General features: G+C 42.1%; 2 protein-coding genes across 2 annotated transcripts in view; both read left to right on the top strand.

Moving 5' to 3' along the window:
• DDC (dopa decarboxylase) overlaps positions 1-15302 on the top strand; it is a 56110-nt gene extending 40808 nt beyond the window's left edge. Inside the window, exons 11-14 of the mRNA XM_066560053.1 lie at positions 410-429; positions 1184-1282; positions 7820-7921; positions 11401-15302. Coding sequence (XP_066416150.1) covers positions 410-429; positions 1184-1282; positions 7820-7921; positions 11401-11616 — 437 coding nt within the window. The 3' untranslated portion in view covers positions 11617-15302. The remainder of the gene's footprint in view (positions 1-409; positions 430-1183; positions 1283-7819; positions 7922-11400) is intronic.
• Positions 15303-17330: 2028 nt separating this feature from the next.
• Positions 17331-22567, top strand: FIGNL1 (fidgetin like 1). The gene is made up of 2 exons (XM_066545874.1): positions 17331-17340; positions 19888-22567. Exon 2 carries the CDS (start codon positions 19896-19898, stop codon positions 21960-21962), a length of 2067 nt encoding a protein of 688 aa, XP_066401971.1. The 5' UTR covers positions 17331-17340; positions 19888-19895; the 3' UTR covers positions 21963-22567.
• Positions 22568-24285: the final 1718 nt, after the last annotated feature.

Below are 24285 nucleotides of genomic sequence, written 5' to 3'. Positions count from 1 at the left end.
TATGAGGTGAGTCTGGGGATTCTGCAAACTGTTTAAACCAAAATTAATAATAGTTATTTTATCTACTGCTTGTTTTCCCTACAGGAAGAAAAGAAACATAATATTTGATCTGTCATCTCCATAGTATCTGCAGTATACAGAAAGGAAAATAGTGTTTCTTCTGTAAACTGTTTGTTAGTGGCATATTTTGACTAGCTAAAGAACAAAGGTTATTGCAAGCACCTTCATTTAAGATGCCTCCAAGTACCCAGCTAGATATTTAGTGCTCCTGTTGACACTGATGATGCAGAGGTTTGCAGCAGATGTAAAGCATAGCTAAAATACAGCTTTTTCAATAACATTAGAATGATTGAAGTCTTTGGCTGTTGTGATGATGATGCAATGTGAACATTTTTTCTTTAATTTCCAGGTCTTGTAACAGACTATCGGGTAAGTACACATCAATGTAATAATTAATACTATTACTTGTATGTTCTTTTATTGTTCGGACTTTATGTTCCATTACTACCATAAAATTCCAAACTTTATGTTTCTTTACCAGAAGGATGCAGCTCACTAAATTTTTTAACAAACAGAAATTTGGGTGTTTTTTTTGTTTTTTGAAAAAACAATGTTTAAAGGCAGAAATTGTCTTGCATGTGCAATACCTTTAGATTTAGGCAGTACAAAGAAATTATCTAAAGTTGTGGGTTTGGTGGTTTTTTGTTTTTCTTTTTGACATAGCGAATAACACTATTTTAAAAAAATTAAAAGCATCTCTATTTTAATCTTTTACCATGGAAACACCGTTGTTTTGAAATGGAAAATGTGCCTGTCTTTGTAGATGCTAGCCCCACAACTTTAAACGAGCCAATGTACTTGAGTTTCTCAGATACTTGTTTTTCTAAAGCATTTGAGGAGAATTCAGGATGCACAAAGAAAATTTGATTTGCCTCATGACCCTTCTGTTCTGACTCCAAACTCCTTTGCCAATTTTAATTTGAAAATTTTGAGTATTAAATGGCATTAATAAACAGGGATTAATAAACCAGGAATAGATATTTCTTCTATTATTTGATCCACCTCCAGCACCTGCCCATAGGATGTGGCAATGTGGGTCACTTCAAAACCATGGCAGAGCATACTTTGTGCTGTGTCACTGCAGTGGTGGCCTCTGACACGGGCTCTTCTCTCTGGGTTGCAGCACTGGCAAATCCCCCTGGGCAGGAGGTTCCGCTCCCTGAAGCTCTGGTTCGTGCTGAGGATGTACGGGATCAAGGGGCTGCAGGAGCACATCCGCAAGGTGACTGGGAATTTCCTTCTTTGGTTCTATGGTGGGATGGCAAGGGAAAGTGAGCTGGCTGCCTGGCTGCTCTCCATGATTTCTGTACACATCAGAAAGCACAGGAAACAGTTTGGGGCACCTCAGTTCAACAAGGGTGCTGCTCATTTGCCCCATGTAAGGTCACCATTTCGTATCATGGCCGGAGCAAAGGTGCCATTCATTTTGTGCTCATCTTTAGGAAAGAAACATCTCAGAATTTGGATCTTCTACAGTATGGTACCACAGTTCCCTCTCAAATTAAGCCAGAGCACATAGATGGTTTTACACATGGATATTTATTACTTCTTTATTTTATTAATATGCATGCATTTATAGGATTTTTTATTTTGATTAAGGAATACAGTGACTTATTTGGCATGTCTACCTCTGCTGTTGCTTTTTTTCCTGTCTAAAATATATTTTGTTAAAAAAAGAATGTGTACAATTTACAGTCTGTTGATACTGTTATAAGTACTAAGTTTATTCTGATGAAAAAAGGAGGGTTTTTTAATCACTAAAACACACATGTGGCGCCCATCTAAATTATATATATACTTCCTCTGTAGCAGTAAAGTAAAATTCAAGCATACCTTTCCATCTTTATGGAGTTCAGGGAAACCTCTAGTGAGGGGAGATCCATGACTTGGCTCTAAATATTTACAAAAATATCCATTAGCTAAGGGCCTAGCCTAGCATACCAAATTCCTTGCAGACATACATTCCTTTCAGTTTTGGTACTAAACAGAAGAATTCCTAAGAAAAGCTTTGGAAGACTCATATCAATTGCATGGCCTTTTGTCAGGCTTGTTTCCACAGGTCAGTATTTACAGTCAAAAAATTCCCTTTTCCCCTGTTTCCCACATATCTTCCTGCCTGTCCTGCCAAAAGCTGCTTGTCTTCATAGAATCATAGCTGAGGACCAAGCATTGATATTTTCTGTGACAGGAATTCAGTTCAGGAAGGGTAAGCAAATGAATCTTTTCTTAAAGAAATTGACTCCAAAGTAAAACCCTTGTATGTTTCCTCATTTGTAAGGGTGGTTCAGACAGCTAAGATTTCCAAGGGCTTGTTGAAATGAGTGTGTTTGGTTTATATTTCTAAGGACTAAATTTTTCTTCATTACAGATATAAAAATAACTTATGAAAAGACAAGAGGGATAATTAGGTGAAGAATTTTTCTCACTGTATACATCTTGAAATTGGAACCATAAAATTAATTTCTCCTCTTACCTCCTTACCCACTCCTAATGAATGCTGGTTCAGTGGGTTCCAAAGCATCTTAAAATAAACCTAATTTATATCTCCAGCAAGCCTCTGTTGAACTTAAATTTCAAAAAATAACTGCATTTCATTTGTTCCATAGCAGAATTTAAGGTATCTCTTGTGAGTTTTCAGATATTTTGATAAAATTATATCACTAGCTGGAAAATAAAAATTAAAAATGTGTTTCTTATCTTATATTTTTTCCCATCTTCTCAGAAATTATCATGAGCTCCAGGTAGATTGTGATGACTTTTCTTTTGGTAGAGTAGTAATGAAGTAGCTAAACCAGCCTGACATTGGTTTAAATTTTCAAACCTATAGACAAGTTTCCAAATGAAAAAATAATTTGGAATTTAGCTTCACTTGTTAGCTGAATTTTAACATTGCTCATCCCCATGCCTGGCCTTGAGAAGCTGTTTTCTTTTAAACATGTTGTAGCATCTTGCAAATAACAGTTTTTATATTCCCACTGCCAGCCAAGGCAATTGCAGGCAGTTCCTGCTCCTGGGCTGGTACTGTCTCCTGTGTACTTGGGACTTGTAGCTGGGTTTTAAGGGAAGTTCTGTACATGCCAGAATTATTTCTGAAGCTGCATCTGATGATTTGGAGATGCATTTGAGTGGGTGATAGAGTGGACATAGGTGGAACGAGAAGAGACCTAGGGACAGTGACAAAGGCAGGTATTGCAACCTTCCAGTGGAGAACTCCAGAGGGCTGGAGCTGGGGAAGCAGGAAGAACTGCTCTCTCTGTCTCTTGTGTTATTGAGGAGTTGCCCCAAGGAAAGGGTAACAGAGTCGGGCAGAAGAGTGGGTGTTTGAAGCTGCTCCTTGGGCTGGAATCTGGGAAAGGAGGTGCCTAGGTTTGCTCCTAAGTCATGGAAAACTCTAGGAAGATCTGTGCAGTGTTTATAGGTTTCTAGTTAGGCTTCTTTTGTGCAGCCTGATGTTACTTACAAAGGGATTTGAGATTTTCAAGAGCGATGAGCCTCTGACATGATATAGAGGGAAAAAGCACTGTAGATCCTTAAGAACCCACCCTATTTGTTGTGTGGTAGCAAGTTTCTGTGTGGGAGACCAAAGATGTCTGTAACCATCTCTTCAAACACCTTTTTTTCTTGATGTAAACTGTCACAAAAATTATTTTTACCCCCCTTTTATTAGTATATTTTAAGGAATATATGTTTGCTGTGTTTGCAGCTTTAAGGTCTACATCAAAATGACCAGATAACCACTGCAACTTGGCACTTGCTTGAGGAGGGCATTTAGGAAGTAAAATATTCCCAGGAGATGAGAATGTGTGACTTGGATTAAGATTCAGTAACTTTTTTTTTTGCCAAACATTCCAGTTATGCACTCTTTTCACATACAGCATGTCATATTAATCTATTGCAAAGTATAGGTTTTAAAGCAGTGGTAAAGGGGAGGATAGTCATCTTTGAAGGATGTGGAGAGAGACAAATACAAATTTTGGATTTAAGTCCTAAAGCCACAGAGTAGATGTAAAAAGAGGGCAAACTCAACAACAACAGTCTTCTGGACTGATGCCAACCACTCAGAGTCTGTATAAATGTGAAATCCAAACTGCTCATTTGCAAATGGCTCATTTGCAAACTGCTTGACCATCTCTTTATTATTCCTTTGTTCCTCGTTCCTCTCAAGGGAATCCTCCTTAGGACCAGAAGTAATCAGTGTACTGAGGATAATGAATGCCATTAAAAATTAACAGTAGAGTCCAAGAAACTGGATCTGTAAAGAACAGCAATACTAGAGATTGAACTGCAGAGTGGCACAGTCCAAGTGGCTGTTAAGAAGACTCTTGTGACAGCATTTCCCTTCAGTGTAGTGGGATGCAGGCTAAGGCAAGCAAAGAAGTGAAATTAATAGGAGAAAAAGTATGAAGTGATCAAGACTAGGGCAGTATGTTTATCTGCATACACACAGTAGTGTACTCTGATGCTTCAGAGACGCTCCCTGCAATCAAAAGCTATTTTAGCTTTTGAAGGCATTGCTCAAAAATTATAATTCAGTTTGAACACTTCAATGCAGAAGCATTTAAATTTAAATTTAAATTTATATTCATAATTATAGTTATTTACTCACAGACATACATAGGAAAATACAGATTTTTTTAAATAGGGACCACATCTTAGTGCCTCCCAAGTTTTCTGCTCCTATTACTGATTATGTAAGACATTTCCCTTAATCCAGAATAACCAAATTAATTAGATCCCTTGATTCCTTTCTCACTCTTCTGGAGAAGAGCAAAGGTTACGTACCTGAGATAATACTGACACATAAGAAGCCTCTTTATTTCAAGCTAAATTGCACTGCAAAGACTGGGGCTGTTATTCTGTTCCTACATACCTAGATACTTAGGACACAAACACAGTCCGTGTGATTCCACTCTGAGAACACACCTGATGGAGGGATTGCTCAAATGGTAATTTTAGAAACAGTATATGAGTTGGTTTGCTTATGTCCACACTTCTGTTAAATCAAATAATAGCTCTAATAAAATAATTTTGAAAAGTTAAATAATATTTGAATGCCAACTTCAAGTTAATGGTGCTAGGGACACAGCTTGACCACAGATGTCAAAATCAAAAGCACTTGGAAGATTAAGACATCCATAGGTCAGGCTTGGTATGTACACATTCAGCAGAAAACTGAGAACAGCCTGTCAGTCTTCTCCTTCTTTCCTATTCTGAGTTTCAGGGCTGGCAGTTTTATTTTCACAGTGTACCTGCCTGCTTTGAAAAGCTGAAGCACTAAAGCCACACGTGTCCTCCTGTGAATTATTGCTGTGCTCACATCCAGAGCGTGGGTACAGCTTTTGGACTTAGAGAGGCACGTGTGACACCTGAATGCCCTGCAGTTTCACAGAACTTGAACTTCCAGGCTTAATAATATTTAACTTCCAGGCTTAATAATATTTAACTTTACTGCTGCAGCAATCTCTGTAAGAGCAATTCAGGATAACAGCTTACAGTTCAAAGGTGCAGGGCCTTGGGTAACTGTATTTATGCAAAGCTATACACGTGAAACTCCAGTTAAATCTCCTCTTTCTCTTATCCAATTCAGTAAAATCTAAAACGCTTGGTGCCCCCCAGTGTCTTTACCAATTATTGCTGTTTGTTAAGACTAGCTGTGAATTTAAGTATTTGCATCCAGACATGAATGCAAAATAGCTCCAGAATTTTGGTTTGTGACTTACTTAAAAATTTTCTATTTTCCCTTGCTTTTATTTCTTTCAAATTCCTGAAAAATCATTTAGTTCAAGAAGTGGACATAAGTACCTACTATAAAATGCACAGCTTGGGTCTGGAGTTTTCTAGCACAAACTTCTCACAGTAAGCCAAATCTTAAATGTTTGCTTTATTCAATTTTCATCTGGATAAATTTTGATGAAATTCAGCTGGTGATTACATTCAGCTGGACAGTTGTAAAATGCTTATCTCATTGAACATGATTTGTTTTATGGCTTTGTTTTCCAAGACATGCTACATGCAGTGCAGAATTTTGTGGAGCCGTGTAAAAGACGGTTGGTTAAAGCTATGGAACATGAGGATAGGAGGAGACAGTAAAAGACCATTACAACTCCTGTGCCTATTCCACATACGTTTTTCATGCACTTATTATGCATACAAGTATCTGCATGTATGCAGATAGTTCTGGTTGGATTTCACAGCAGTAAATTCATGCTCTGTGTATTAGCAGAATATTCAAATGCCTTGGAAGGGATTGAGGATTTATTGGTCTCATTCCTGACTCAAAGAGCTTTCAGGCTAATTTTAGAGGGAGATGATAAATGGGTGTAACAAACAGCAGAGCAGAAATGGTAACAACTGGATGGTTGCATAGGGTACCAGTAAGCCCAGTATGAAGGTTTTGAAGAAATATTTTGATTCACTTTAAACTATGCTTTTCTATGTCAAGAAATAAAAAACCACCAGAAAGCTATGATTAAGATTGCAAAATGTGTTGGCTTTTTTTCTTTTTTTTCCCCCTTTTCTGTAGTTTCTGTTTTGCCTCGTCCTTTTGAAAGAAGTTACTGTGAGATGATACATTCCACATTTAACCTTGACCCAAAGTAATATGTTTCATTTTTGTTTAATAGCCGTCCTTGAACTTACAAAAAGTCAAAGTGCAAAAGCATGGGCTTAGTTGTTTATTTTTGTAAAATTATTTGCAATCCTAAATATATAAAAGCTAAAAAATCTTTAAACATGACTTTTAGGTGTTTCAGATAATTTTTGGTATAGACTGGCTATTGCATGAAGACAGATTATAATTAAAATGGCAGGTTTCTGTTGTTGCCTTACCTTTTTTGGTTGGTAGTTTGGTTGTATTTTTTGGCTTTTTCTAGAATAGTGAACACTAAGCTAATGATATAGCCAGTAGGAGGGGGACTGGATAGGGTACTGCAGATATCTGATGAGGATATGTGTTGGTTTTTTAAAGTGCTTTTAAATTATTTTTCTCTTTGAAAGAAAGCAAAGAAAAACATTGTATGAGTATGCAAGTATCACTGACTAATGATAAGACTTCCCAGCTGATTTTTAGTATGTCTGTTGGTTTTTTCCTATTTATTTGAATTTTGGTTTCATCTGCTTCAAAATAATTGCTCTAGCTTGGTGCCCAGCGTAATCCTTTTTTCCCTCAGTAACTTCTGAACAGGTTTGCTGAGATTTGCTGTGCATTTTCTTCATTATACTGCCATCAACTTTTTTTCAACTGAACCTGAGCACCCAGGTCAGAATAGTGAGCAAGTTCTCCCTTTCTTCACAGATTTCTCATATTAAGTGGGCTATTCTAAAAAGTGTATCTTCCCAGCTCAATTTTCACTGAAATTGTGACAATTTTCCCCCTGTATATCTGTGCACTTCCCCCTTTCCCTCTAATGACTTCTGGATTCTTTAGCCATTCCCACCCTAAACTAACAGTGGTATAAAACCTAAAGGAGAATTATTAAAATTATTTACTCTTCATGTGGTATCATATCAAATTGTGCTGAAGTGTCTCAAGAAGTAGACCAGCACTGCCTAAGACAGACTGAGATCCTAATACAGCAATGGCTCCATATGGTCTCTGGGAGTCATAAACGGGATGGAAGTTAACACAAACAGATGGCAATATGTGAATATTATCACACAGCAGCAGAAGGAACAGAGCAAAGGAATGGAAAATACTTCAGCACACCTTTTCTCTTGGTGAATCAAATGTATTCAGTGTAGATACTCTTTCTCTTCTCAGCACATTAGGCTGTCACATCAGTTTGAACACTTAGTCCTTCAGGATGAAAGGTTTGAGATCTGTGCCGAGGTTGTTTTGGGACTGGTCTGCTTCCGGCTGAAGGTAAGGCAGCTAAAATCTCCTATTTTTTCTCTTGTCGTTTATGGCAACACCAGAACCTGCAGCTGAATACAGTCTTTGTAGTTCATTATTTTTTAAGGAAAGTAAAGTGAGTTTGTTTAGAATAAAGCAGATGGAAGAAAAAAGCTTTAGACAATTTTGTTAAAATTGAATCAAAAGCTTAAGAGAAATTAAAGCATATTAAGGTATGGAAACATACAGTCAAGGCAAACAAATGTTTAAACTAGTCATATAAAATGACTTACATTCTATGTGTGAGGAGCTTTGATAAATATGACTGTTTTAGTATATTTCCCTAGACTGCTGAATATGGTGAGTGTGTATTACTTGTTTCTTGTCAAGTTAATTTCTTATGTGCATATATTTAATATTCAGTTTTATTTTAAAAATACTAAGATAAAAATCAGAGCACTAAACACTTTTCTTTAAAGACTGTTTTTTCATCTATAAAATTTGATGGTAAAACTGAGAAAATTGAAGTAAGATGAGTTTAGAACAGGTTACATAGGAGGCCAGCTTTCCTGGTCTGCTTTTTATTGCTGAACATGATCCTTTTGCCCTGTTTGGCCTTTTATTCCCCAAAATCTCTCAAAGTGCCAAGTTCATTGATGTGGAGACCTTGCCCAACAGAAATTAGAAAATTCATTCTGTACTTAGAAAATGAAAGCTGCAGTAGTTGGGAGAGCTCATTTGTTTCAATCAGCCATTAAAAGGGGATCAGTGTCTCAGTTTAGGTAAAGAAGTAATTTTCTAGAAGAGCTTGCAGCTAAAGCCTCTGCAGAGGACTGGATTGTAACACTGGATCTGACCACCAAGCAACAATAACAACAACAGCACTAGTGTTTTCTAGTTAACATGATACCTAAATGAGCTTTTCGCTTTTGTGAAGGCTTCCAACCACATCTTTTCTCCTTCTGGGTAGTTTATTTTTAACAAATTCTTTTCTCAGTCATTCAGTTGCCCCAGTTACCTGAGTTTGATGCAAAAGGCTGAAGAAGCTAACAAGTAAATAATAAAGTAATGGTGAGTTCATCTGGAACAGGAAAATGGTTTTGTTTGAAGTTAAAATGTTTAAATCAAAATTTAAAAAGACCCTGTTTTTAAGGGATCAGACATATTACAGATGTAGTTTTTTCAGTCAATGGAAACATGAATATAATCTCTTTCCTAACAATAACATTTAAAAGATGTTGCGGGATAGATTCTGTGGCTTTTATTGCTCAATAACAAAATGTTGGTTGCAGTCTGCTCTCTCACATGGAACAAGCAAACACTAGTTTTGCAGATCCAGACACAGCTGTTAGTCAGTGCTCTACATTTACTTTGAAGGAACAGTTCTGGTGAAATAGAGCATAGCAACACAGGAATTGTTACTTTTGATCAGACCAGTAGCTCATCTACATCTGTTCTCCTGTCCCTCATGATTCAGAGGAAGAAATTGCATCTAAAGGGAAAGACAATTTTACAATAGGAGGTAAATATTGGACCTTTAGCAAAGAAACCTTTGGACAAGTTGTAGAATAAAGGCCTGATTCCACTGAAAACCAGTGTTAAAAGAGCAGTGTTGATCCAAAAAATGAAAAAAAAAAAGCCTAGCAAGCTTTCAAATTAGGAGGTTTCTATAGCTATTTTAACAGCTTTATTTGCTGTTTATATCACTCCTTCAAAAGTCTTTCTGCCATTTTTATAATTCATAAAATCATATAATTCATACAATTCATACATCTTAGAAGCAGGATATTTGTAACTTTTATGTAGTTGCAGTAGGATTAAGGGTCAGGGGACTTGAAATATATAACACTGCACATCTGTAAAAGTATGATTTTTTTTTTTCTTACTTCCTTTGTTCTGGAGAAGCCCTTCTAAATTTTTTTGCTTAGCTGTAACTTTTAATTTTTTGCCTTTCACACTGTTGAGCAAATGGACTAATTACCTATGACTTTCATATTATAATTATTTCATCAAATATGTCATGCCAAAGGGTTAGTTTTAGGCCTCCTTGTCATGACTGCAGATGAATACAAGTCAAGCTAGTAATTTCTCCAAGGGGGTGAGAATGCTGTCTTCTTGAAGCTCACAGACTCAATCAAAGCTGCCTTCTCAAAGCTCTGGGAGAGGATTAGTCACTACCAACTTCAATTTGACATGACACCTGAGTGCCACAGCAGCCCTAAGGTGGAGCTGTGAGAGTAGAACAGAAGAAAGATAAATTAATCTTTCTCCCTCCTCCTGCCAACTTAACATCATGTAACTGCTTGTATTGCCTGAAAGTCAGCGCTGTGCATTTGATATTAAAAGCGAGGACTGTCATTTTAATAATGCATTGCTTTTGATAAGAAAGCAGAACATCATTGTCAGCAGTGACTGACCTGTAATAGCTGGGGACTTACAAAACACCAAAGGTGGTCCATTTTCTTAGTTAGGAGCATTTCAGTCACATAAATATCTCCTAGAAGAGTAAGGCTAAGCCATGAATTTTAGGACTTCACACCAAATTCATCATAACTTGTGCTAAGACAGAACAAAGTTTTGACATGGGTTCAACTCTTAATTCTTAATATGATCTAAAAATGTGAGAATGATACATTTATCCTTGCTGCCAGTAGGAAACTGTCTGCCTTATGCTTTGGCTTTATATGGAAAAGGCTAAGCAGGAAAGTCACAATTGGATTTCAGAGAAGGTGTTTTCTGGTCAGGATGTTTTCAAGAAGACCAATGCTGCCACAGTAACACAACTGCTGCTGAACAGAGGGATTTGTCCATTTGCAACTCTTTTTCCACAGACTGTGTTCAGTAAGGGGGCACTGCAGTAAAAATGCAGATGCTCCCAGAATCTCTCACAATTGTGTGTTGCCACCAGTGTAACAGATGGAGTAAAGGTTGCACAGTACCTAAGATACTTCCTCTGAGGGCTTCTGTGGTGGGTAACTCCTATAGAATTGAGGCAAATACTTTTTTAGGGTTTCCACTGATTATATGAAACCTCCTTACACCAGGGATATATTATCTTAAAAAATTTTTAATTAAGGGTAAGATTTTATATTCAAAAGAATCTTTCACAGCAGCCATGCTTAAGTGAGGAAAGTTAGTAAGCTCACTGCAAAACTTCCTGCCATGTTTGTTTGATTAGATCCAAGAAGAGTGTAATAACACAGATACAATAAAGAAAGTTTTTAACATAGCTCATGACCTCAGGTCATAAAAACGCAGCCAGCTATCACAAATGCCCCAGTGTGAGTACTGCTTCTAAACTGAAAGTAATCCCTAAATCTCTTTGTGGCCCAAAACTTCTCTCTTACATCATCATCTTTTTGTGATCCTTTGATGGCAAAGCACTGAGAGATGAGAAGGTGTCTGCTTGTTACTGGTGCTACTTGAGCTTGGCTGCTTGGTGGGATTTACATTTTCCAGAATTGTTTCTGAAATTCATTGCCATATTCATTGAATTACAATGATTTCAGGGCTCAAATGAACTAAATGAGGCACTTCTAAAAAGCATAAATGATGCCAAGAAGATCCATCTGGTCCCGTGCCACCTGCGAGAGAAGTTTGTGCTACGTTTTGCTATTTGTTCCCGCACAGTGGAATCCACCCACATCAAGTTTGCCTGGCAGCACATCTCACAGCTGGCAACTGATCTTCTGAAAACATGGGAGCAAAACCACCACCAGCAGTAACAGCAGTGAAGTATAAGTGGAGATGAGGTAATTAACTGGCTTTCTCTGTGTTGCCAAGTTTTATTTTAGGTGCAGGTGGGAAAGTCAAACTATGAAGGAAGAAAGTACAAAACCTGTTATATAGCCCAGCTGCAGTAGCAAAATCCTTGCCAGCAAGTTGAGTTGTAACCATACCCATTCCTTCTCTGTACTGTAGTTTCATCTTGCCTGTTTCCAGGATGCACATAGCCAAGGAGAACTGAGCTGTCATTTGTTACCAGTTTGTAGTCAAGAGCATTTGTTCAACCAAGTAATGGAAATGGAAGGGTTGCTGCTCCCTCCATTGTCCCCATTCACCTCTAGCACACCCCCCCTTTCTTCAAAGAGCACTTATAACCAATTAATTTAACATTACTATGACTGCAGGAAGAACCCAAGTTGGGGAAGTTTAGTTCAGGTTCTAAATATGTTGGTATCTGAATAGGCATGCACAAATGTTGCCAGGATTTGGGGCTCTATCGTGTCATGATACACTTGCTGCAGAGATTTTGTAAATGAACAAAGGACAAAGGACCTTCAAGACTTCCTTCACTGCATAGCCAGACTTAGGAGAATGAGCATTAACTGATTACTAATCATCCTTCTGGCAGGTTTTCTATTTTCCCCTAAATAGAAAGGGGTTTGCTTTTAAAATTGCAGTTTTGTCAAATTCCAGCAAATAGGTTATGCTGGCTATTGGTTTCCAGACTGATCATTCATAATGAGGTCCCTGAAAAGCTCCTCCTAAAGAGTTTTGCCAAAAGCTATGTGCTACCTGGTATTCTGTATTTTTAATCAAGGTATTATCAGCAGTGATTACTTGAAAATAGTCTGCAAGATATGTTCTGAAAAACTGAGTTGTGATTTGTTTTTATGGCTACCATTTTGATTACTTCATGGTGTAATAAATCTTTGACAAAATGTGCTAAGAAATGTGACGTCAAAAATATCACTCTTAGTTTCTCAAATTAGCTAGCAATCGAGAAAGCAAGTGACAATAAAAATGGGGAGTAAGAGAACAAACCCCTCAAATCAGCTTTGGTACCCCCATCAGTGGTTTTCTTACATTAAGAGTGATGAATGGAAAATGAAAATACTGGAAAACCTCTTTCTGAGAAAGTCAAATCACATATATTTGACACAAACCATTGATACATCATCCTGTCAAATGCAGGCACAGTAAAGACCTAAAATGAAAGTTAGAGGTGAAAGTCAGAACAATATCAAATCACAAAGTACTTTTGCCATTTTAAAAACATAAATTCCAGACAGTTATTGCTGTGTAAATAAGAACAACATAAGTAGCTGCTCCAAGAAAAATAATATGTAGGATTCATTTCTACATTTGCATTTCAATCTGCCTTTTAATGCTCACATTAACTTCTACAGCCTCTTAAGCAATGTGCACAACTATTCAGCTTTCCTCCTCCATCCCTTTCAAACATACTTGCTACAGTTGGGAAGTTGCAAGTAGACCAGGGAAAATGGATCAGGACAGTTAATTGGGCACCTGGTCTGCTCCTACCTGTCTTGCCTTATCTCTCACTTCTGGGGTGCAAACTGGGAAGGATAGCTATTTCCATAAGGAACTGATTTCCCAGATAACAGATGGAGAAAGGGATAACCAATGAATTTGATAAAACCCAGTAACACTTGAGTAGGTGACTGACACAAGACACTACTGTCAGCTACAGTGTCAGAAATTTTGATAGCATCATTCACTTCAGCAGAACCAGCATGAAACTCAGCTTTTCTGTGGTAGCACAATGCAGTGGATTGGTAGACTGAAGAGAGTGGAAAATGCTGGCAGTTATTCTCTTTCTCTGCTACTATTTTTTTTAAACAACCTTATTCAGATCTCATGACCTGGAAAACAATGTTCATCCCTAACATGTATTTTCCACACTGATACAATTTTACAACTTTTACATTATGAAAACTCTAGAATCTTGAAGCCAAAGAATTACATGTTCTCAGCGAGACAGACCAGGATTTTGTATGTGAAATATATAACCAGAACTGTCCAGGAAAAAAAAAAATCAGATTTGGATCAAAGCTATCACAGAGTAAATCCAGGATAATTCCACTGAAATGAAATGGAGTTGTTCTGGGCTTAGATGACTATAATTGAAATTAAAAATCTGACTAATAAGTATTGGAAAAGAAAGGCCTAACGTAAGGCACTCCTAAACTGAACATAAGAAGATTCTGCTGGAAATCTGCTCCATGGAAACCAGAGCACAGATGAATGATGCCTGTGTGAGCCTCAAATTGCTGTGAAACTGGGATGCAGGCAGGAAGCACACCCAAACCTAGGAGAGGTAAAATGTGCCCAACAGCCCAGAATTAGACACAGATCCCTTTAGAAATTTGTGGGAAAATACTGCCAAAACTGACATTCAATTCAACATTTTTCAGTATCTAGATATCAGTTTTAGAAGTGGCTGTTTTCCAGATACAGAAACTCCTGTTGGTAAAGAATTTAAGATAAATGGCTAATTTAAACTATAGATGGAGTAAAAGTTAATTTTTGGGGTTTTTTTAAGAAGTGACATTAGTAAATCTGTCTGATAAACAGCAGTGATGAGACTCACGGAATTACATTTCCCCCTCTCTAGCCCAGTACCGAAACCTGAAGTTCAGGTTCTGGTTTTCCTGAAATTCTAGAATGATCCAAATATGTAAGCAGTGAAGGCCTTCATAGTATTCAGTCTCTCATACCTTCTTTTCTCCAAGTGGTAATTCCTTCTTAGACTATTAACATTAGGTCATCTGAAAAGAAAATATGGGCTGTGTAATCAACTTGAGAAGAAGCATTGAAGGAACATTTTAAAAAAGATCATAACTGCTGTTTCTGTTCTGTAGCTTTGCAACATGTCTGTAAGTGAGAAACACTGTATTTATGAATAGTTAATGTTAGCCTGGATTTATTGTGCCTTGTGTGCAAAAGCTAATATATCCTGTGCCTGTGATGAATACTGTTTGATATTAAAAGTAATTAGAAAATCCCAGAACTGTACTTTAGTAGAATATCCACATCTCCAGGGAGACTGCAGCTTTTAGAGAAGGAGGGAAAAACCTGATTTTTACTTTCAGCAACCTCATTTTATTTTTTTTAAACTAGCAGAGTACAGTACTTACATTCTTAATGACAGATTATATTTTATTACTGATGGTGAAATAATGAAAATGTATGTATTTATGAAAGTATTGGTAATATATTATACTCTGAACTGCATTATAATTATTAAATTTTTAATTTTTTCTTGCATTTACATACAAGATTCTGCTCATGGCTGTTTTGTTGTTGAAGTACTACTCACCACCATATGTGATGAGTAGTAATCACATTGAAGTTGCCTTACAACAGCAGTCTGAACCTTGAGATGCAAAAGTTTGAATTGCTTAAAGAGAGAAGCAAATGAGAAATAAAACTAAGGATCCTGAAGACCAGGGTGGTTGGTGAGGGCAGGTTAAATAACCATCAATGGATAATATCTGTATAGCATATGTAGAGTTTGTATGTTCTAAGTGGAAAATAATCAGAAGTCTAATGCTCTAATTATGATTTGTGAGCTGTTGACTCCCTTTAAAATCTGTACCCAAAACCTCCTGAACACACATATAGGTTTTAATTTGCAATATAAATAAACCAAAACAAAACTACAGCTATTGTCTCTTTGTACCTAACTAAGCTTTTCTCGTCTCATTCATGCCAGAAGCGCTGTAAGAGGCCCAACTTCCCCACCCTAATCAAGTCAGTGCCCTGATTTTCACCACCAAGGACTTTTTTTCAATGTGTCCTTCAAATTACTTTGCAAATGGGAGTTGGCAAATTTTCCTGCAGGAAGTTTCCTCCTCAGCAACAGGAGTCTGAAAAATACCTGGCCATATCCAGAAGGGCCAGTGCCGACCCTTCTGCCAAGTTCTGCACAGGGCTGCAGCTGGATCTGCCACTGGAGCCACCTGCCCAGCTTCACCTTTGGTTTGTAGTTCCAGTGACATCCAGTAGGACAGGGGAGGGGCCCATGACATCAGTCCTGCCTGGCTACAGTCCCCAAGGCTGCTGTGCTCCCTGCCTCTGTGCAGGGAAATCAGGCATGCCTTGGGGGAAATTTGATGGCAGCAGCGTCACATGCTATTTAAATGTTAGCCCAGCTGGGTCTGAGATGATAGCTTGCACACCAGCACAGACACTTTAATGTGCTGTCTGCACTGATGGCATAACAAGCCTGATGTATAACAAAAACCTGACAGTAACTGCAGGAAAGGTTCCTCACGGGAAATAAAATGTTCACCCACACAGAAGCGTCTCTGTTAATACCAGAGGTGTAACTGCAGCTTAGAGTGCTCATTTGCATCTAGATTGATGTGCTAATTTGAACGTGGGTTGGTGTGAGCCACATGGGGACTCCACCACCACATTCAGTTCGCGGGATACTTCCACGTGGACCACCATCTTTTGCCCTGTATAAGAGAGCGTCATTCATCTTGTCCTTGTCAGAGCTGTTCTCCCAAAAAGGGCTGTGCAGCACCTGTTGCGAATTTCAGCGTCCGTTCTGACACTGCTGTGGTGGCTGTGGTGGCCCCGCAGCTGGTGCCACAGGGGTGGAGATGAAATAGGTGACGGTGGAGGTCAAGTGCTCCTGTGCCTAAGGGCCAGGTACCCATCACTGGCCGCGAAGTCACCACCAGGGTTAGGGCTCTGTGCTTGGGCCACATTCATGGAACCCCCCTCCTCTGGAGCCCGTCCTGCACAGAGAGCTGCTGCCAGGGACAGAGCCCGGGACGCCGCTGGCCTGGCCGCCTGTGAGCCGAGCAAAGGGCGTCCAGAGGGTCTTCGACTGCCAGGAGAGGAACAAACAGCGGGCAACTGGGGAATGCTGATGGGGTGCCCTGCTGTTTTGGGCAGCCAAAGTCGAGTTTGACACAGGAAGCCACAGCAATTCTGCTCCTTCAATCACCGAACTGAAGGGAAAGACCTCGTCTGCCCCACAGAAATTGCACATCTCCCCGTTCCCATTTTCTACTGCTACTGAAAATGGCCTGGACAGGCAATAAAAGTGACAGAACCTGTTAACCTTCTGCAGCCTCTCCCTTCTTGGCTGTTCTGACCTTCCGCTGAGGAACCAAGCCCTGAACCAGAAAGGATTTTCAGAAGGGTGTGAGCAGGGCTGGCAAGGCGCGGGAGCCGAGACACCGGCACCGGGGGAGCGGCCGGGGCCGCCGGCAAGGGCTTCGGCTGGAGACGCGGGAGGGAACCGAGGAGGAACACGCGGAGGGGATGGAAGGGATCCAGGAGGGAATACGTGAAGGGGATGGGAGGGATCCGGGAGGGAACACGCGGAGGGATCCGGGGGAATCACGCGAAGGGTCCCACCAGCCCCCTCAGAGCAGGCGTGCGCCCCACCACGCGCAGCGCTGGGCGCGGGGCCGACCCCGCCTCCCAAGGCACGGACCCCACGCCCATTGGTCGGCGCGCGCCTGAGGCGCAGCCAATAAGAAGCGCCCGCTCCGCCGCGCGCCGACCCTCTCAGCGCTGCGGGTGACGTCAGCGCGGAAAACCCGCCCTTCTCCCACTCGGCCCGGTCTCCCGACCTCTGATTGGCTGCGTTTCCCGGCGCGCTGTTACCCGATTGGCGGGCGGGGCGGGGCGGGGCCGGGTGCGGAGCGGGCGCGCGCGGTTGGCGGCGGCGGCGGCGGCCGGTGGGTGCGGGGAGCGGGAGCGGCAGGGTAGGGACTGAGGGGGGCCAGGGGAAGGGAGCAGGGAAGGGAAGAGAGGGGAGGGGAGGGAGCTCCGGGACCCTCTCGCGGCTGTGGCCTCCGCTCTCCGTGCCGTGAGGGGGCACCCCCCGCTGCCGCGCCGGCCAGGCTCCTGAGCTGAGGGGCCATGGCCGCCGGCTGGGTAGGGGCGGCGAGGGCTCAGCCATGGCTAGGCAGCTTTCCGGCTGGATTCCCGGCCTGAGGGCCCTGAAGGGCGGGGGATGTGCTCGCGTACCTGGCCGTGTTTCCCCGGGCCCCGTGCTGGGCGTGCTCCTGTGTGGCGGCAGCGGCAGCAGCTCCCGCCTCTCCGCGCTGAGGCGAGCACGCAGCCGAGTGCTAGATCCATCGGTGGCGGTGCTTAGATACACCCCCAGCTCCAGGCGGGCACACGGAGTACGCTGTCCTCGTCCTGGCTGAGCGTGTGTGCATGTGGCTCTCTTGGAGAGAAGTTGTGAGGCTGTGGGAACAATTAATATGGGTTAGACCAGGGGGAGGGAATGATGCCAGACGGTGTGTACGATTTATATGAATAACTAAAGGCTGGGTGTCGAGAGGGTGCATCCAGGCTCTTCTTGGTGGTGCCGAGCAAGAGGACAAGAGGCAATGGGCAGAAACAGAGGCATAGGAAGTTCCACCTGGATATGGGGAAGAACTTCTATACTGTGAGAGTGATCACACTGGAACAGGTTGCCCAGAGAGGCTATGGAGTCTCCCTCACTGGAGATAGTCAGGAACTGTCTGGACACAATGCTGTGCCGTGTGTGCTGGGATGACCCTGCTTGAACAGGGAGGTTTGACCAGATGACCACTGTGGTCTCTTCCAGCCTTCCCGATTCTGTGATTCTGAGAATAATCAAACTGGAATTTCAAGCTCGTTACCACTGTTCACTTGTTATGGCCTTCCCTCAGTCCTATGAAGATGACCACTGAATCCTTAAGAAAGTGGTGGTGAACTTGAGATTTTATGTTCTGAATTATGGAAGTATTTCATGGGGGCAAATGCCTCCTGCTAAACTTTTCCCGAATTTATGCTTTTATGTCACTTAAGATATTTTTGATTCAACAGTTAGAAAAATGTTATGTGCACAGTGAAAGCCATTTAAAGAAAAGAAGTAAAAGGCTGCAGCCTTTCATCTCCTGTTCATCTGTCACTCAGCTGTGGATGGATGATGATGTGAGTTTGTATCAGATTCTCTAGGTGCAAGTTACACTTCTCCTGGTGCAAAAGTTGGCAGTAACTTTTCAGAGAGAAAGTCTTACTTTTGTTTGTTTGTTTTAATTGGATTTGCTTGTAGAGGTGCCAGATTTGCAGGTAAAATGTATTTTGACTTTTCTAAACAGCTCTACAAATTTGGACTGTAGTAAAAAAAATACTCAAACCAAAATTATTTCCATCCTCATTATTTATTGTGTCTGTAACCTTATAAGCATATGAGCAATAAATATATTGTGCTCTCTGTTGTCTAATGCTGATGCCAGACTTTTTGAAAATAATTAGGGAGGACATCCCTACATAGGCTGGATCCCTTCAGTTCTGTCTCCCCAGCCTTGCATGAGCATTGCACCTCTGCACTCCTATGCAGCTGATCCAGAGGATTGCAGCTTGCCTCACCCTCTGTTGGAAAGGGTGTGGAATATATGGACGCGATACTTTGCAGTGAAAGAAAATACATTGTGAATGTGAGCAAATAATTTCAAGTCAAATGAAATACTCCTCCTGAGCCAAATGTCATCTTCCCTATTTCTTAAAAAAACCCCTACACTAAAGGAGTTTAAATTCTACTTTCTGAAGGTGAGAAACAAGGATTGCTTTAAACACACAAGACCTTTTCTCCTCTAAAGTGCAAAATGGGGACATTTTAGTGCCCTCAAAATGGAGTTGAACATTTTCTAGTAATCTGTTAATATTTTCTTAATATGAAGTCTTTGCTCCATTCAGGATTATTCATTCCATTTTTATCTCCCCTTGGAGACACTGCATACAATTTTACTTAGTAGCTTAATTGTTTCATTTTTATTACCATCACTGTAATAAATGAAATCATTCTGACAGTGGTGTATCCTCTGTCCTCTGCTGCACTGTGCCATATTCTGTCAAGTAAGAATGAAAGCATGGTGATTTCATTTAACAAGGCCAGTTTTTGCTTGGCCATCTGTCACAATTCTTTGCAGCCTACTTACCTCCCCAGGAGACCTCTGGTTAGAAGCAAACTCTCTCTTTTTTCTTTTTCCCCCACTTTTTTCTTTTCTTTGGACAAGGAAGAAAAGAGAACCCCAGTCTAAATGCCTTTGCACCACAAAGCTGGTTGCTTTTTGAAAAGATTAAAGTGCCCAGACTGGCTAAGTAGCTTGCAAGACCTCCTGCTCTGTTTCTCACAGTTAAAATAATGTAGGTTTTCCTGTGTGAGTATTTAGGCAAGGGGGGAAGCAGCTGGCACACATGGTGTGAAATGGCATTTTGTGACTGCAGGAATTTTCTGTCTGTTCCAGCGTCAGCCATGGAGGCCCCCACGGCCAGCGCGGTGCACCTGAGTGAGTGGCAGGAAAGTTCCTTTGCTGTCACCTCTGGCACCTGCCCGCCGGGGCAGAAGGCAGATGGATACCGTGCCAAGGTGCTGCGCATTCAGTATGCATGGGCAGGCTCCGAGATCTCCCAGGCCTGTGCTGCCAGCCTGTTCAAGAAGTATGCAGAGAAGTACTCTGCCATTATCGACTCTGGCAACGCGGAGACTGGCTTGAACAACTATGCGGAAAACATCCTGACTTTGGCAAAGTGTCAGCAAAGTGACAGTGACAAGTGGCAATCTGCCTTGACAACAGATAACGTGTTTGAATTGAAGTGTGTGCAAGAGAGGATGCGGGCTGGCAAAATTTTCCAGAGCTCTCAGATGGCACCGACAGATGCCCGTGTACGAGCTGATAAAGGGGTCAGCGCCCCCGCTGCTCCAGCTCTTCCTAAACTCCATGTCTTCGGCAGTACCGGGGAGGCTGAGCTCACTGCTGCCTCAGCAAAATGTGCAAGTCAGGGACCAGATCTTGGGCATCCCTCATCTTCCAAGTCCCTTCAAAGCAGTGTGCCTCCTGTGACCAGAACTTCAGATACACTTCCTGCTGCTTCAGCCTCCTTAAACAAACAGGTTCTTCCAGGTTTCCAGGCAACTCCGCTCTTTGGAAGTAAAGAAGCCACTAATAGTAATTCTCTTAAAATGCCAGGTAACTGTTATGATGGACAAAATTCGTCTCTTTTCAACCAGTCAGCTGTACCTGCCTGGTCTGCAAATTCTGGGAAAAGAAAAGCATTCTATGGTCTGGCTGATGAAGGCAGCACAGCTGTTCCTAGTCTTGCTCCGTGTCAGGCTCCCATTTCTACAGAAACTAATGGTTTTTCAGGACAGAGAAACAGAAATGAAGAGAGCAGTGCTCCTGGGTTTAAAACTGCAAAGGAACAGCTGTGGATGGATCAGCAAAAGAAATCTCAAAACCAGCGTGCACCAGTCTCATCATATGGAGGAGTAAAAAAATCCCTGGGTGCAGGCAGGTCTCGGGGTCCGTTCGGCAAGTTTGTGCCTCCAGTTCCGAAACAAGATGGAAGTGAGAATGGAGGAGCACAGTGTAAGCCTCCTGTAGGGGAATCAACAGACCCTTTGCTGCCTGTGGATGAACGGCTGAAAAACATAGAACCAAAAATGGTTGAACTCATCATGCACGAGATCATGGACCACGGGCCTCCGGTCAGCTGGGATGACATTGCTGGAGTGGAGTTTGCCAAAGCCACCATCAAAGAAATTGTGGTGTGGCCCATGCTGAGACCGGACATCTTCACCGGCTTGCGTGGTCCTCCCAAAGGAATCCTGCTCTTTGGCCCCCCTGGGACTGGCAAGACCCTCATAGGCAAGTGCATCGCATGCCAGTCTGGAGCAACTTTTTTTAGCATCAGTGCCTCCTCCCTGACTTCCAAGTGGGTGGGTGAGGGGGAGAAGATGGTGCGCGCGCTGTTCGCCGTAGCGCGCTGCCAGCAGCCAGCCGTGATCTTCATCGATGAGATTGATTCCCTGTTGTCCCAGCGCGGAGAGGGGGAGCACGAGTCCTCCAGGAGAATAAAGACTGAATTTCTGGTGCAGTTAGATGGGGCAACAACCTCCTCTGAAGATCGGATCCTGGTGGTTGGAGCAACAAATCGGCCCCAGGAAATCGATGAAGCGGCCCGAAGGAGACTGGTGAAGAGACTGTACATCCCTCTGCCAGAAGGCTCCGCCAGGAAGCAGATTGTCACCCGGCTGATGGCACAGGAGCACTGCTCTCTGAATGAAGAGGAAATCAAACTCATAGTCCAGAAGACCGATGGGTTTTCTGGGGCAGACATGACGCAGCTCTGTCGGGAAGCTTCCCTGGGCCCCATCCGCAGCCTACAGTCCATGGACATTGCCACCATCACGCCGGAGCAGGTACGGCCCATCTCCTTCCTGGACTTTGAGAGTGCCCTGAGGACGGTGCGGCCCAGCGTGTCCCCCAGGGACCTGGAGCTCTATGAAACCTGGAACCAGACCTTTGGCTGCGGCAGATGAGCTGCACCACAGCTGTTCACAGGAGCAGCGTAGGATTTCAGCACTGCCACGTATTAAACCTGTGGCAGTTTAGTGCGTCTGCACTTTGGTTTGTTTCTGTCCTGGAATTAAACCTCCTCATGTTATGCAGGCAGATGTCCAGGCTCTGGCTGAGGCTTTGCCAGCTGAAAAGACCATGAGGAACTGGTGCTCATGATACAAGAAATTGCTGAACAGCAGTGGCATTGAGAGGCTGACAGCATTTAGAGATTGCTGGGAGAGATGGAAACAAATTCACTGATGTTTAAGGGGGAGGTTATCATACCTCAAAAATAATTGAAAGGAATTTTGGGGAAATCTTGCAAGGTCCACCACGCTGTGTCAGTAAGGGATTCAAGTAATAGCAGAAATACTGATTTTGGGTAGGAGTATGGCAAAATTGGATAGGGAAGGATAATTAGAGGTGCTTTGTTTGGGAGGAGAGGGTGGAGATGGATGTGGACTTATATGGAAAAATGGAAGGGAGGACAAAAGGGGAAGGTCTCTTGAGTGTTGCTCTTGTCTGACAGCCAAGGCTCATCCCTGCAGTCAATCCCAGCTTCTCATTAAAAACTTTTTTTTGATGATTTTCTGCTTGACTTTACTTTCTGTGCTGCATCAGCATGTGTGGGTGTGTTTTATTGGAAGGTCTGGACGCCTGCAGGTGGAGAAGAGGCCATGGGTCACAGGGGCTTTAGGATCTGGCCCAGCTGTGGTGTAGCCAGTGTGGGCAACCAGGTGCTGTAGGCATCCAAAACTCACTGGCAAACTAAGGGCTGGACAAGCTGGCAAGGAGGAAGAGCAGGATTTGGAAAGAGCCCCCCAGTGGCAGGACAAGGGTGCTCAGGGTCTGGGTGTGGGTATTTGATAAATCCCCTGGCAGTGTCTAAAGGCTCTGTGAGTGGGGTGTCCTTGTGAAACTGGAAGTGTGGGGCTTGTGTCACACACTGGTGACCTCAGGCGCTTGAGGCTGGAGCTGAGCCACAGGGTGGGGCTGTGGGTGTGTTTATGGGAGTGCATTTGTGTGTGTGTGTGTGTGTGTGTGTGTGTGTGTGTCTGTGCTGGGAAAGACACTGCCCACTCTCTGTCCTTGGCTCTGTGTGTGTGTGTGTGGTTTTGTATCCACTGGTTTGGACTGGGGGCTCAGCCTCACTCCTGGCTGGACCCCCAGGCAGAAGCAGCAGCAGCTGCACCGATCAAATTCAGATGGAAGATGCCTTACTCCCAAGAGTGCTGGGCTCTAGTGGTCAGGAAGGAGAAATCCCATGTCCCAGCACCTCCTGGGCTCCACTGCTCCTCAAAAAGTCCTCATGCATCAATGGTAAAATTCTTGGCTGGCTTGTATTTGGCATTCTTACCTAAGACATGAAAGAATGCACAGCCTTTTATTCACATAACCTGTCCTTGCCCACTGGCTGAGCACAGCTGCCCCTGAAAGGAAAATAAATGGAAATCTTTCCTTTGGATTTCTTTGTCAGTGTGGCAGAGCTGGCTGCTCCGCTGTCTGTGCTTCGTTTTCAGTTTCTCTAAAGAACTTTTCCTCCTATTGGGAAAATCCAGAGCTTAAAAGCTGCTCTTCCTCAGATTTCTCTGAAACTGGATGAATGCTGTTTAACTAGCACTTTTTAAAGACATTTGGAAACTACAGGACCCAGGAGATTACAGTGGGCCTTGAATTCAGAATAATTTTGAAGGCTTAGAATTTCTTAGAGCTCATCCTGATTTAAACAAATGAGTTAGTTTTATTCATAGCTCATGTTTTTAGTAAAGTCCAATATATATCAGAAATTGTTTTGCAGAGATGTAAAAATTCAGGTGTGGGAATTTATCTTCATTTTTGAGATAGTGAAAACAGAATAATTAGGTTATTCTGAAAGAATAAATGTGTGATGTGGTTCAAACCAATCGACTTTTGTGCCACTTGGGTAAAGATTATGAGATTAAGTCTGTTCTTACAAGTTCCGTTTTGGAGAGCTATAAACACATACTAGGTAAGATGTTTGCTTTCTCCAAACATTTCTTTAAATTCATTGTTCAGGCAAGTGAATGAAACACCAGAGAATTTTCATTGTTTAGTCAAATTAAGGGTTGCTCAAGGGTTAATAAATGCCTTATGTATGATTAAATAATTGCTTTATTTATGCTGGGAATTATTCTGGTGTGCTGTGTGAGCATTCGGTGGTCATCTCTGCATCTGAATTTTCACATTTTAATGGAAGTGCTCTACAAGGAGGGACCAGTGAGAATCCACATGGTGACAGAGAATAAAGCTCCTCCTGAGGTGACAAGGACTAGGACAAACGTT

This window comes from Molothrus aeneus, chromosome 1 (genome assembly GCF_037042795.1).
Source record: "Molothrus aeneus isolate 106 chromosome 1, BPBGC_Maene_1.0, whole genome shotgun sequence".
Lineage (NCBI taxonomy): Eukaryota > Metazoa > Chordata > Aves > Passeriformes > Icteridae > Molothrus > Molothrus aeneus.
Note: the sequence above shows the minus strand (reverse complement) of the source record. Positions and strands in the feature narration are given on the sequence as shown.

Excerpts from the sequence above, each read along its gene's own strand:
- FIGNL1 (XM_066545874.1), top strand. The coding sequence starts at position 19,896 with ATGGAGGCCCCCACGGCCAGCGCGGTGCACCTGAGTGAGTGGCAGGAA.